Raw genomic sequence first — 13,680 nt, forward strand, 5'->3', positions numbered from 1 at the left:
GCTTTGTTTCCAGGAGGAGTATCCCCTTCAGGTTGGCCTGAGATTGTGATGGATGCTCGTGTGAGTCTTTCTTCAAAGACTCCGATTGGGATAGGTTTGTGAGAAAAAGCTAGATGGGTTAGCTTATCGGTGAGGAAGTTATCCCTATGGAGGACATGCTTAACCTCCTCAAAATCGATAAAGTGTCGCTTCAGCTTTCTCACTTTAGTAAGGTATGCTGCCATTGTCCGGTTAGAGCATTGAAACACCTTTTGCACTTGGTTTATGACTAGTAGCGAGTCCCCTTTTGCTAGCATGCATTTATACCAAGTGCGGAGGCTGCTCTCATTCCTAACAAGAGACCCCCATACTCTACAACATTGTTAGTTGCCTAAAAACATAATTGAACCACGTACCTGAGGGTGTCACCGGTTGGTGATGTCAAGACCACTCCAGCCCCCGCTCCCTTCAGCATGAACAACCTATCGAAGTGCATGGTCCAGTGCTCGTTCGCCTCTAGTCATTATTCATGGTCGGGCTCAAAGGACGATCACTCGGCCATGAAATTGACCAGCTCCTGCGACTTGATAGCCGTTCACAGGATGAACTGAATATAGAACTCCCCGAGCATTACTGCCCACTTCATTATTCTCCTTGCTGCATCCTTGCTGTGGAGGATTTTCCTAATCAAGAGCGAGGAGATTACCTTGATTTGTAGGTTTGGAAGTAGTGTATGAGCTTGCGAGAGGCCATCAACATGGCATACAACAACTTATGTGCCTATGGGTACCTAGACTTCGCGTCATATAGAATTTCACTAACGTAGTATAATGATCGCTGAAGACCTCCTTGTTCAACGACCTGGACCGCACTCGCGACCTTTGAGGTGGCTGCAACATTGAGCAGGGGCTCCTTGTCTGGTCGAGGAGCAGTTAGTATCGGAGGAGATGAGAGGTACCTTTTGAGATCTTGGAAGGTTGCCTTCGCTTTTGACGTCCACAGGAAGTGGTCATTCTTCTTTAGAAGCTTGAAGAGTGGCAACCGCCTCCCTCCTATCCTCAAGATGAACCTGCTCAACGTAGCCACACACCCAGTTAGTTTCTGAACTTCTTTTAACCTGGTCAGGGATCCCATCTGATTGATGGTTTTGATCTTATTAGGGTTTGCTTCGATGCCTCAACTAGACACGAGAGAACCGAGCAACTTTCCTAATGGAACACCGAACACAAACTTCTCTAGGTTCTGCCCTATGCAGTATTTCCGAAGGTTGTTGAACATTTCCTCGAGGTCTGTGACGAGGTCGTCCTTGGTTCGGCTTTTCACAACCACATCATCGACATACGCCGCAACATTCCTACCAAGCTGTGATCGAATGATGAGCTGAATACACTGTTGGTAAGTGGCACTAGCACTTTTCTAGCCAAAAGGCATCTTTACATAACAAAAGATCCCGAAGGGTGTTACAAAAGCGGTTTTCTCCTCATTTTTCCTACACATGCTAATCTGATGGTACCCTGAACGAGCATCTAAAAAGCTTAGCAGATTGCTACCAGCAGTCAAGTCAACGAGCTGATCAATCTGGGGCAGTGAGAACATATCTTTTGGGCATACCTTGTTGAGGTCGGTAAAGTCGATGTACATCATCCACTTAGCATTGGGTTTTTGTACCATGACTAGGTTGGTCAACCACTCTGGGTATTGCACCTCTTAGATGAAGCTTGTCTCTAGGAGCTTGTCGATCTCCTCACAAAACACTTCTTTTCAGTCGAGCGCAAATCGACGCGCTTTTTGCTTTACCGGTCGCGCCTCCGGTCACACTAACAACTTATGCTCGATCACGTCCCTAGAGACTCCAGGCATATCAGATGGACTCCAAGAAAAGACATTCATGTTGGACTGGAGGAAAGTGATGAGCGCGAGTTTCTATTTGAGGTCCAGGTCGACCCCTATCTGGACTGTCCTGGTTGGATCGGCGTCGCTTAAGCATACTGTCTTGAGCCGATCGGCGGAACTAGCGGTGACATGGACCTTTTCAGGGCGACCGCTTGACCCTGCATTCTCAGGTTGCGACCGGGGAGCTAGCTCGATTATGTCGAGGCTCCTCTTGCCGTAGTGTAGGGCCGTCCTTCGGTTGCCCACTATGGTAATGACTCCCTTAGGACCAGGGATCTTGATCTCCTGGTACGTATAGTGGGCGACGGCTATGGACTAGGCCATTGCTTGTTGACCAAGGATCATGTTGTACGCAATCCCAAAATCCGCCACATCGAGCATGACCATCTCGGTCCTGAAGTTGTTCGGTGAACCGAAGGTGACGGGTAGTTTGATCCGTCCCAACGGCTTGGCCAAAGAGCCTAGGGTGATCCCGAAAAAGGGAGGAGATGGCTTCAACGCACTCCTTATGATCTGTAGGGTGTCTAGCACGCTCATGAAGAGTACACGGCCCATTTGCACATTATGCACCGTGGGCTCTACCACGATGGGGTATCGTCTGGGGTGTTTGACGCATGCAAGGTGGTCGTACTAGCTGAAGGTGAAGGGGACCTCTGACCACTTCAGTCGTGGACTCAGACCTGGTATGGTCGCGCATACCTCGTGGACCACTAACTTGTACTCCCTATTTGAGAAGTACGTCACGGCTCCCCCAAAGAAATGGTGAACCATGTGCTCGGCCTGTTGGAATCCCAAGCCGATTGGTCGGGGTTGGCCACGTCCTCACCATGGTCATTGCGCCTGGGCTTGCGCTGTCTGAGCTCCTGGTCGATAATGCCTCACATGACCTTGCATTGGGTCAAGTCGTGGGCGTCAGTATGGTGGATCGGGCAGTAGCCTCTACCCTTCTTCCCATCCTTTTTCGTGACGTGTCGGCGCGGTTGGCTGGTTTGCTCGATAGCCATGACATCGGGCAGTCCGGCTTTGCACTTGTTTTTCTTTTACTCCTTCCGGCTAACTCCCTTGGAAGAAGTAAGGTGGTCGGAGGTCAACCGTGGCTTCACACCGACCTGGCGCTCTCGAGCCTCAGCGGCTTGCACGCATTTGTCTGCGAGCTCGAAGAGGTCGCTGGTGCTCCGAACCTCTTTAGTGGCCAGCTTCTCGACCATCTTCTGGTCTCTGAGCCCCCATTCGGAACACTATGATCACGAACTCGTCCGTGATCTTTGGGATGGTATTTCGGCATTCGGTGAAACGCCGAATGTAGTCTCGCGGTGGCTCGCCATGCCGCTGCCTGACCTGATACATGCCATCCTCGACCCCTGGTCGGGTGTAGAGATAGTCGGCCATTTGGCGTATTTGTTGGATTCAATCATTTTAGGGAAATTGTGATTTTTGGGGCTGCTCTCATGTATGATGAGACATTTGAATCCTTTCAATGGCTTTTTGAAACTTTTTTGTCATGTCACAACCAAAAGCAACTTAGAACCATCTACACAGATCAGGATTTTGCCATTGGAAAGGCTGTTGCAGTCTTGCAGAGACATTTTCAGAAACTTGGCAGGGATTATGCACCTGGCACATAATGCAAAATGCTATGAAGCATATGAGCCATCACAAGATTGATGATTCAAATGTTATTGCCGATTTTAGTGCCTGCATGTATGAATATGAGGATGTGTGGGAATTTGAAGAAGTTTTTAATAATTTGAGGAGCAAAGTTCGCAAAGAGACTTGGTTGGATAGTATTTATAAGCTGAAAAAGAAGTGGGCAGTATACTATATGAGAAATGTGCACACACTGGGAATGAGTAAACAGCTAAGTGACAGTTTGAACAATGACTTAAAGGATGATTTGAACTCAGAGTTGAGCATCGTTCGATTTTTCAACCACTTTGAGAGAGTTGTTCAAGGAAAGCGAAACAAAGAGATCAATTCAGAGTATAAATCAAGGAAGAAGTTGCCACACATCTTAATGAGAACTCCAATGCTATTGCAGGCAAGTAACATTTATACACAACAAATATTTGAAGGCTTCCAAGAAGAATATGAAAGACCCATGGCGGCGTACACAAAATATCATATGATGGGAGTGCATATACGGTTGGGATAACAACTCTCAATGAACATTTTGAGCATGAGAAAGAGTACCTGGTTGTAGGCGATCATTCTCAGGGAAAAGTTTCATGTAGCTGCTGACAATTCGACAGAGTTGGAATCTTGTGCAGCCATGTGTTAAAAATTCTTGATTTAATGAACATCAAGCTATTACCTGAACATTATGTCCTAAAACGTTGGACACGAGCGGTGCCATGTGGAACTGCCCATGACACCTTTGGAAGACATGTTATGGGAAATCCTAAACTAGATGCTTTGCGTCAGTACAAGTTTCTTTCACAGAGATTTAGTAGTTTGGCTTCCTAAGCAGCTAATTATGAAGTTTGCTTTATGTTTATGGACAATGCTCTCCATACTCTTGAAAAGCAAATGGAAGAAAAATGGGAAGAGTTGTCGGCAAACACTAACCAATCTAATGTACAGAGCACATTTCAAATACCTGAGAACCTCTCAAGTCTCAAGTGTTACTGGACTCAAGAAGAAAGTGGGGGAAAAAATTGGATCAAAGATAAAGCAGAGCTGGATTGACAAACTACACAAAAGAAACAAGGAGAACTCCAAAGGAAAGAATCATGAGGTATGCCTTAAAAAACTAAAAAGGTTTCTCTTTTTTATTGTTGAGCAACAAATTCTTAACAATTTAAACTAATTGGGAGAAAAGAAGACACAAGCTACACAATCACAACCATTGGCAGAGAAGAGCTTGGAGAATTGCGTAAATGTGGTTCAGGATGATGGATTTAATGGCAGTTATGCACAATTATTGATGGGTTATTCAGATTGTCAAGAGTTCTATTCTGAAGGCCCATTTTAGCTTCAAGAGTTCTATTCGGGATGCCTTTGCTACTTCAGGCCTGCAGGCTTTGTTGTTTTGTTTTTCTGAAGGTTATGTTTTAAGATGACACTGATACTGTCCTTGTTCTGAAGGTTTTAACATGAAACTGATACAGGCTTCGTACTTGAAGCAATTAGTATAACCTTTGTTTTTGTTCCTTTTGTTTTATTGAATATGCGTTTAAAATCTTTTCAATATGGGTAGTGAATATGCTGTAGTGTCATGCTACACTTGTGTCAGGTAGGCTTGCGCATGTTCAGTTTTGAAGGATGTCTAGTTCAATTTTCTTGTTTAGTTCTGAAGATTGTCTTGGCTGAATATTTTGGTCTTCACTGGACCCAGTGGTAGCAGGTCTCATTGGCCTGAACTCGGTAGTAGCAGGTCGAAGGGTTTGAAATGTGCTGCATTGCCGTGGCGTTGTTTGGATTGGGTAAGGCAGCGTTGTTTGGATTGGGTAAGGCAGACTTCGCCTTAACACTGCGAAAAGCAGAGGATACGGCTCCGGGCTGCTCGCCGTTGCGTGAGCCTTCCGTCGGCTCAATGAGGACGATTTTGCTAGCTAGCCGGGGGCCAGTGCATATTCGCAGAGAGGGAGAGAGAGAGAGATAGAGAGAGAGAGAGATTCATTTGTCAGTTATGGAACCACATTAGGCTGAATTTATATTTGCATCTAAACATACACATGCTTCATACTGAGAAAGGACGAGAAAAAAAATTGCATCTCACAAACTGCTCTACCCGCTGGCCGCCGGGCGTGCTCGCTGCCGGCAGCCGCGCGTGCTGCTCCCTCCGGCCGCCGGACGTAACCTCGCGACGCAGTAGAGGAAATTTTTTACAGCCCGACGGGTACAACAGGTTTTTTTCCTTTTTGCATAAGGGCAAAAAAGGCAATTGCAATACCTAATTTAAACGAAGTTATTACAAACTAGTCCCCATGAAATATATAACCAAATATTGATCAACTTAGAACATAAAGTTGATCAACTTTATGACATATAATCAATTTTCCTTTGCACGGGAACCACCACACGTAGCTTCAGAGCACTCCCCTTCTAGACCTCTACAGTTCGACCTCTAACATAGTTTCAGAGAGCGGCACAAAACTTCTGCGCAACCAAGCTCAGAACCCTGACATGCGAAAACGGGGCAGAATCCAGATATCCTTACGTGTGCTCCCTCAATTGTGTCAATCCTACAGTACTAGGGCCGGGGTGAAATACAACGGATAGCAGGCTAACTAGATTGTACATCCGTTTCCTCCCCTTTTTCTTCATCCTCTCCACCCTTCTCTGAGTTCTCTCCAACCGTGAACCGTCTCTTGTTAGCGCTCAGACCTGATGTATGCAGCTGCCCTCGTTTCTTAACAAGACGGGCTGCAGTTACGCGGTCAGCTTTTGCTTCATTGTAGTCGGGCTGTGCAAAGCATCCAGATTAGGTAGGCATATATGGACAACTTACATATGATGGCAAATATGCACAGACAATATTCTAAATTGGAGTTGGTTGTAAAGCCAAATGGATACCTTGATTACTAATGCCTTGTCGAAAGATAATATAGCAGAATCTGGCTCCCCAAAATTTAACTGTGCTCTACCAAGTGTCACCCAAGCCTGTAAATCACCAGATATAGACCATATCACTCATGCAGATGATCGTAACAGGGTTATGAAATATGATCAAATGTAAGTACTGTTAATTAGGGCATTTTTTCAGGGATAAAAAGGGGCAGAAACAGAGTAATTGAAGGAAAGCAAGCATCATTGATGGAACCCCCACTAACCTCAGGCCATAATGGATCCAGTTCTGTCGCTCCTGCAAGTATACCCCAACAGGTCTGTAACTGGTTTATTTACAGTAAAAAACAGGGAAGGCACAGCTGGTGTACAGACTTAATTCATATATGCTGCTAGGATCATATGGACCTTGCAATTCGCATAAGGACAAAATAGACAATTGTGTACAACTCTAAATAAAGGTGATTCTTTGCATTATGTCATCGAAGTTGTATGCATTTCTACAACAGAGACAAAATATCACTATCACAGATGCTCACTTTTGGGACGACAAAATGAGTTGAGTAAATTCTATACAATGGATAGTTGGTAGTACAATTGTATTCTGATTTGTACTGTTGGCATTATTCCCAACTCATTGCATTTTCCATAGCACAACCCAGTACGACATTAGTCGGAGAGAACAAGAACGTACTGGCTGCTGCTGTCAGTGCACGCCATGCATCTCCCATTTCAAGTAAAACCTGAGATTTCTGCTCGTGGAGTACTGCATTATCAGGTGTCAAGGTAAGTGCAGCCTCCCACTTGCCAAGTGCTTCATGGTACTTCCCTTCCTAACAAATTAATTAAACAAGAATCACTTGTTTTTACATTATCATTTAGCAACAGCGTATGCCTGGTTTACTAAACTGTTAGTAGCCTTGCAGACCCCAACTGCAAAGAAAAGTTAGTACAAAAAAAATGGTGTGAAAAGGAAATGAAACCCAGTGATTACACATTTACCCCTCACATGTTGTCCATGCGAGCTGCAAACTATGTGTTCAAGAGAACTTGTTGCATCTTCTAGCAGCATGGTGCTCTGTTTTTCTTATCTAAAGAAGAGAAATCTTTGCGTCCTAGAGTCCTAGAGGCAACTAGCACATAATATGGATTGCTGAAAGTGGACTTTTCAGCAGCTGTCCTGTGCATTCGTGAGACAGTCTAATTCAATTTGTGCTTTAACTCTTTATTTTCAAGTCCAAAAGGGCAATTAAAAAATCAACTTGTAATTTCCATGAAGTATAGCATGGTTACCAAGCATTATTTGGCCATCGAGACCTATGAGAAAATTGAACTCCCAAGGAGTGTGAAACAGAAACATCAGTCCTTCAACTAAAAGGATGAAATAAATCGGCGAGCTTTTGATCTCACAAAATGGAGATACCTCAGCTAATTTGTCTCCCTGGTGCTGGAGCGACTCAGCGGTGTCAAGTGGCTTCAATCCATGAGAATTTGGATCTGCCTCTGCTCTTTCCTCCTTTTCAGCCTCATCGGTGTCACTCTCCGCTCCAAATGGTAGGCCGGGTTTAGTTGACACTACCACCGGCTGCCTCTTCACCTTGGTATTCTTACCCCAAGCTATCTTCATTATGGAGCTGTTTCAGAGAAGACAGAATCAGGTTTTCATAACCAGAAATGCGAAGCTGACTCTTGTATACTATAGCCACACAAAATCACAACAAAGAATTTTTAGATAATGGAATAAAATATCCCAGCAAATCACAACAAAGATGACTGTATATAATATATATCTCCATCAACAATTTCAGTATCCGCGATCAGAACAGCACTTAGCACAAACTATAGACACACAAACCATGTGAGACGCAGATGTCTGATCTTGAAAGACAGTAGCAAAGAAGCACGAACAGAATTCCTGACTTTGCTCTTGCACAACAAAAAGGACCCTAATTAAAGACCTGGACCATGTTCCTTTGCAAAAATTCCCCATCTCCGCACTGATGTTGCATTACCATCGACTGGAGGAAAGCCACTAACGTAAGTGCAAATGATTCAAACTGAAGCAAAGCAAACGCCCCTCTCACTCAAAAAGCTTAGAACTAACGAGGCGCATTTTAGATCACAAAGAAAAATAAATGTTTATAGGCGCAGCTCAGAGGCGGTGCGCAGTCCCTGGGCAAAGCAAATCATCGAACACGTTGTGAGCGCACGAGCAGCGCGCCACGGATCGATCGGCAGCAAGCTGGCTAAGGCGGGCGACGGGGAAAAAAAACTTGCGAGGAGAAGAACGGAGCCAGCTGCGCGGCTGGGATGATCTACGAGACCGGAGCAAGAAAGAATCCGCTCACGACGATGAATCTCGCCAGCCGCTCAGGTCGCTCGAGTGAACGAAAGGTAAAACATCTGCGATCGTAACATGAACGCGGATGGAGTTGTAACAATTTGGCGAAGAACTCACGGATTGGGGTTGGAGAATGGAGGGTTCAGCTTGCTCGGAAATTTCTCGAATTGATCCACAGATTCTTTCGCTTGAAGCAGCAGGGGACGAGTCCGGACTCACCGAGGAAAAGGGAGAAGTGTTATGTGCTCGTGGCACCCCCTGCTCCCCCCTTTTTTTTTAACTCTACCTGCCCCTCTATCTGGATCACACGTCCACACGCTGTGCTTTGAGATTTGTGTGTATACTCGTATTTCACATGTTTACAGATTCATTTTTAATCAAGTATTTCCATGTGTGTAGAGTCCACGTGCTATCAAAAGTGTACTAAGGTGAGTGTAGTAGCTTTAGGGGGAAAATCGCATTTGTTCCCGGTACTATGTGCTCTCGGAATCCTATCCACTCGATCTGTTTCGGGATTTGAGAAAGGCCAATACGTGTGGAGGTATTTATGTTATATTTGAAATATTTTTAGTTGTACATTGTTCCGGGCAGAGGAGATTTGTTCTACTTCGTGATGGGATAACTCAGTAGCAAGTGGGCATGAGCTTCTAACCAAATGATAGTTCTGGCATGTGTTTATGACCAAATGACAGTGGTGGCATGGGCTTTTGACCAACTGTACTCGTGGTGGCATGGGATGAAGGCTGACCACTTGCTACTGGGCGAATGGATTGGCATGCACATGTGTCTCGATGTACAGAACGACCTCCCACGCATGGTTGTTCTGTTCCGAGATTTTATGGGTTTTTTCTTTTATTGGAAAAATCATTTTACAGAGGGTAACCCTGTATCACCATGTACCACCATCTATAAGTCTTTTCTGCTACCGACGGACGGATGGCATATCCATCATCGTCGGCGCCGCCTGCGTGGAGTACCAAGGCGTCGTATGCACTCCAGCTTCTCCATCGGTCAGCGACGGTGAAGGAGCTGGTTCCAGCAACGTAACTTCACGTTGCTCGGTGAGGGCGGTATACCTGGTGGTGTCCAAGCTGTCCGAGTACAAGAAGCAACTTGTCAGGGAGATGGGATTCGGTGGCCTCTTAGATCTCCCTTTGATTTGGAAGGTAAACCTCAAGCTGAGCATCTGGTTGCTTAGTAGATTGAATCCCACTACATCTGAGGTGGTATTGTCTGATAACCGCCGCATTGCTGTCCATGAGAAGGATGTTGGTACTATTTTTGGAATTCCCTGTGGAGAGATGGATGTGCTTAGCGTTGACATTACATCCAAGGCAGTAGAATATCTTCGGTATACCCTGGTTTGTTTAGTCTGAATGCTAGGAGTTTCAAGTGTCTTGATTCTGTCTTTGAAGAGCCCCTTGATGACAAATCCAGTAGGCAGGAGATTGATAGGTTCAAGATAGCCTTTGTTATATATGTGATGGGTCATCTATTAGCTCCATCTATAAAGTAGGATCACAGAAGTATTGATTATTAGGGGGCACTTAAGAATGTAGACCTCATTGATAGATTCAACTAGTGTCGATATGTCTATGGCCATGTTCTGGATGCAACTTAGAAAGTTCATGAATCTATCAACTGGCATCATCTTGTGACCAGTATTACTGGTTGCCATATGTTTATACAGGTAATGCTCATCACTTTAGTGTACGTAGTTTTTGGTTGTGTTCTATCTCCTTCATATATTTTTGAATTGTCCCTGTTCCTGCATATTCTGTTCTTGGACAATATAGACATTCGGTTCCTGAACAAACCACATAACATCCTGCCACGCATTAGGGATTTTGATGCGACCACAATTCAGAAGATGATTATCATGAATTCAGAACACAATGGTAACATCTTCCAATACTTCTTAGGGCTAAGTTTATTGTCCATAGTTTCTTTTACGCATTTCACAACCGATACCTTGATCTTCGATGCTTATATTGGTCATTTGGCTAATCCATATCTTACATTCTCTAGCTGTGGCCACCTGGAACATCTGCATACATGACACACACATTGCAATCAGTTGACATTCCTCCTGTCTTGAGAGAGACCATTGGTGTAGCTCCTTCAGTTGAGATTGGTGTACCAACTATCAAAGCCGAGACATTTGCATTCCACCATGCTGCTGACTTTGGTTCATACCTAAGGATTAAATATCCTGGACTGGTCAATATTTGACACTATCTCTCGTCATTCCAATAGTTGTATGCTTAGCACTTGTCAATAAGTAGTACTGATTTTGGTGTCTTGTATTTTTTTTAGCATCACTGCTACGCAATGGATCAGCTAAAATTGCACAATGCAAAGTTGGTAAAGGAGATTTCTCTGATGCATTCAGCAATGATGAAGCACAATGCTTTATTCGCTGACTGGCTTGTTGATCAAATTGGACCAACGGTGTTGCAAGTGATGCACAAGTAGGCTGGAGGTAGCAATCATGTGGCACATCCCAACCTGATCCCCTCGGTACCAGTAAACGAAGGCACGTACCTAACATGACAAGAGAATTATTAGTACATGTACATTTCAACACGAACATTGATATTTTCAATGTTGTGCCTTTGAATGCAGCTGTACAGTCCAAACCAGTGCAATGGCCTTGTTCGTTATCCAACTTTTCAGACAATGAAGGTGCACATTTTTTTTTTGCATTGCCCGTCTTCATTTGTATTTTTTATTTTGATGCTACTGGCTTTGATTATGCTTTCCCCTCTCTTGCAGAAAGCTCCATTGGTAATAGTGTTGTCACTTGCAAGCGTTTCAGATGGGTATTAGACTATGTTGAATCTAAAAAATTTAAGTGTAATATTGGTATATTGAAGTCCAGATCTTGTTTTTTGTGTTGTGTTCCTTGTCTTCATGAACCCCCTTGGTCTGCTGCAATGTCATCAACGGTACTATGCCCCCTTTTTTTTTTGGAACAAATGCCACTCCAAATGCTCCTTCATTTGACCTTGGTTTCGATGGGACTCAGCCAAGTTGTGCATTTGCTACACCAAAGAGTCAAATGTTGCCTAAGGATGTTGTTACGCCCCCAATACGGAACTTTGATGAGGTTGCCTCGTTGCACAAGATGAGTTCGTCGTCGTACCAGATCTCACCTCGGTTGTAGGTAAGAGATGTTGGTTGGATGAATGAACTTTAGGTTCAGTTACCTCCTTAGTTGGATGGTAAGATTATCCCTAGCACTCGTGTATGTAGAAATGTTGTTTAAGTCTAAAATACTCTAAATTGTAATAAAAACCACATATAATTTGATCAATCAAATCAGCAGGACATCAAACAAATTTGATTAAATACTGTGTAAGTCCAAAATACTCATGTATGTATTAAAAATTGTTTCAACTAGAATATTATTGATCAAATAGCATTGGCAATCACTGAAAGCAATAGTATCATTTTATTACATAATTCAGATCATGGACCATGGGCTCAAGCTCAGTGTTTCAAGTAAAAAAACTTTTAGGTTTCAACAGTGTTCCCACAACTATAACTTGTGCCTCCCAGTGGGACGAAACATCATAGAACATGGCCTCAAGCTCAGAGTTTTGAGTAAAAAACAAAATAAATCACCACAAATCTAAAATCAATGCCACAGTTCACCTTGAGGATGAATAGATGTTCTACCAACATTCTTCAAAATCTAACAAAGAGAAATCGGAGAAACATGAAAAAGAGCACCATATGTTGGGAAAATAGGGATGAAATGCACGAAATTGACCAGATCAGCCCCCCTCCCCAAATCCCCTTCCGAGCATAGGCCTTACCGGATCGAAGGGCACCACCCACAGGTCGACGGCGAGAAACGACATGCACCACTCTGAGGGAGAGGAAAGAGACAATGGAGGGAGAGCGGCGCTGACGCAAGATTGGCGAAAGCAGTGACCTAACGTGCCCTGCCCTTTTATTCGGTGCACGAGTAGGGATGAGGAGGCTGAGCGCACTGCACACCTAAGGCCAGACCAACAAGGAACGGGGATTTTTCACGTTCCCATGGAGCCTGGCCCGGAGGCGGGTTTTGTATTACTTGGGTCTAGCTTATGGGCCTCCGTCGGGAACCGAACACCACCAAAATGCACCCTGGAGCCTGGCTAAGGGCTGCACACCCTACCAAACACACCCTATATTTTCTTATACTCCATTCGATTGCAAATTCACATTTATATGATCAATCAATAATTTTATTGTTTGATTTCTAATTTTTCTAACAATTTAGTCAAATATAGTTGTACATACATGTTTTGATCATACAAAAACATGAATCATGCTCTTCAACTGCTCACCACCGTGACTGCAAGCAGATAGGCTCAAGCCTAGCTCTTGTCAGTTGCATCATAACTTGTTGATCTTTGGCTTAGTAGATCCCTTGTCACTACCACATGTGGCAACTCCACCATCTATGGCATATGGTTATATCTTGCTTCGCCACTTACCTGACACCACTACCTTATGATATGCAACAATAAATTTATTGTAAGATTTTTTTAGCTCCCCCAACAAATTAAGTCAAGTGTAGCTCGTCACCGCCATAGGTTGTTGCTCAACAATCTGCAGCCTATAGGTTGCGGCTTGTCTCATCACCTACGTGACACTACGATCTTGTACTACATGGAAACAAAAAACTATTATATGATTTTTAAATTTCCCAACGAATTCAGTCAAATACAACTCCTCGCGTGCCTACTATCGCAGCCGCGAAACGTGTGGCTAGCTTACATGCTTTGCCTTGTTGATCCACGGCTTTGTCAATGCTCTTTAGCCATTGTTGAAGATTGTGATTGCACCGTCTACAGGCTATAGGTTACGTCTGACCCCGTCACGTGCCTAACATCGTGACCTTGAGTTGCGCGGCCCAAACTCGATATAACGACGCCTATATCTTCCCCTATTGATTCAAACATATGCTC

At 44.2% G+C, this 13,680-nt stretch overlaps 1 protein-coding gene across 1 annotated transcript; it reads right to left on the bottom strand.

Moving 5' to 3' along the window:
• Positions 1–5,748: 5,748 nt before the first annotated feature.
• On the bottom strand, positions 5,749–8,972 carry LOC133921985 (uncharacterized). The gene is made up of 6 exons (XM_062367122.1): positions 8,837–8,972; positions 7,802–8,012; positions 7,073–7,211; positions 6,645–6,676; positions 6,388–6,474; positions 5,749–6,277 (listed from the first exon to the last, which is right to left on the bottom strand). Exons 2-6 carry the CDS (start codon positions 8,003–8,005, stop codon positions 6,098–6,100), a joined length of 642 nt encoding a protein of 213 aa, XP_062223106.1. The 5' UTR covers positions 8,006–8,012; positions 8,837–8,972; the 3' UTR covers positions 5,749–6,097.
• Between the last annotated feature and the right edge of the window lie 4,708 nt (positions 8,973–13,680).

Source organism: Phragmites australis, chromosome 6 (genome assembly GCF_958298935.1).
Source record: "Phragmites australis chromosome 6, lpPhrAust1.1, whole genome shotgun sequence".
Taxonomy (NCBI): Eukaryota; Viridiplantae; Streptophyta; class Magnoliopsida; order Poales; family Poaceae; genus Phragmites; species Phragmites australis.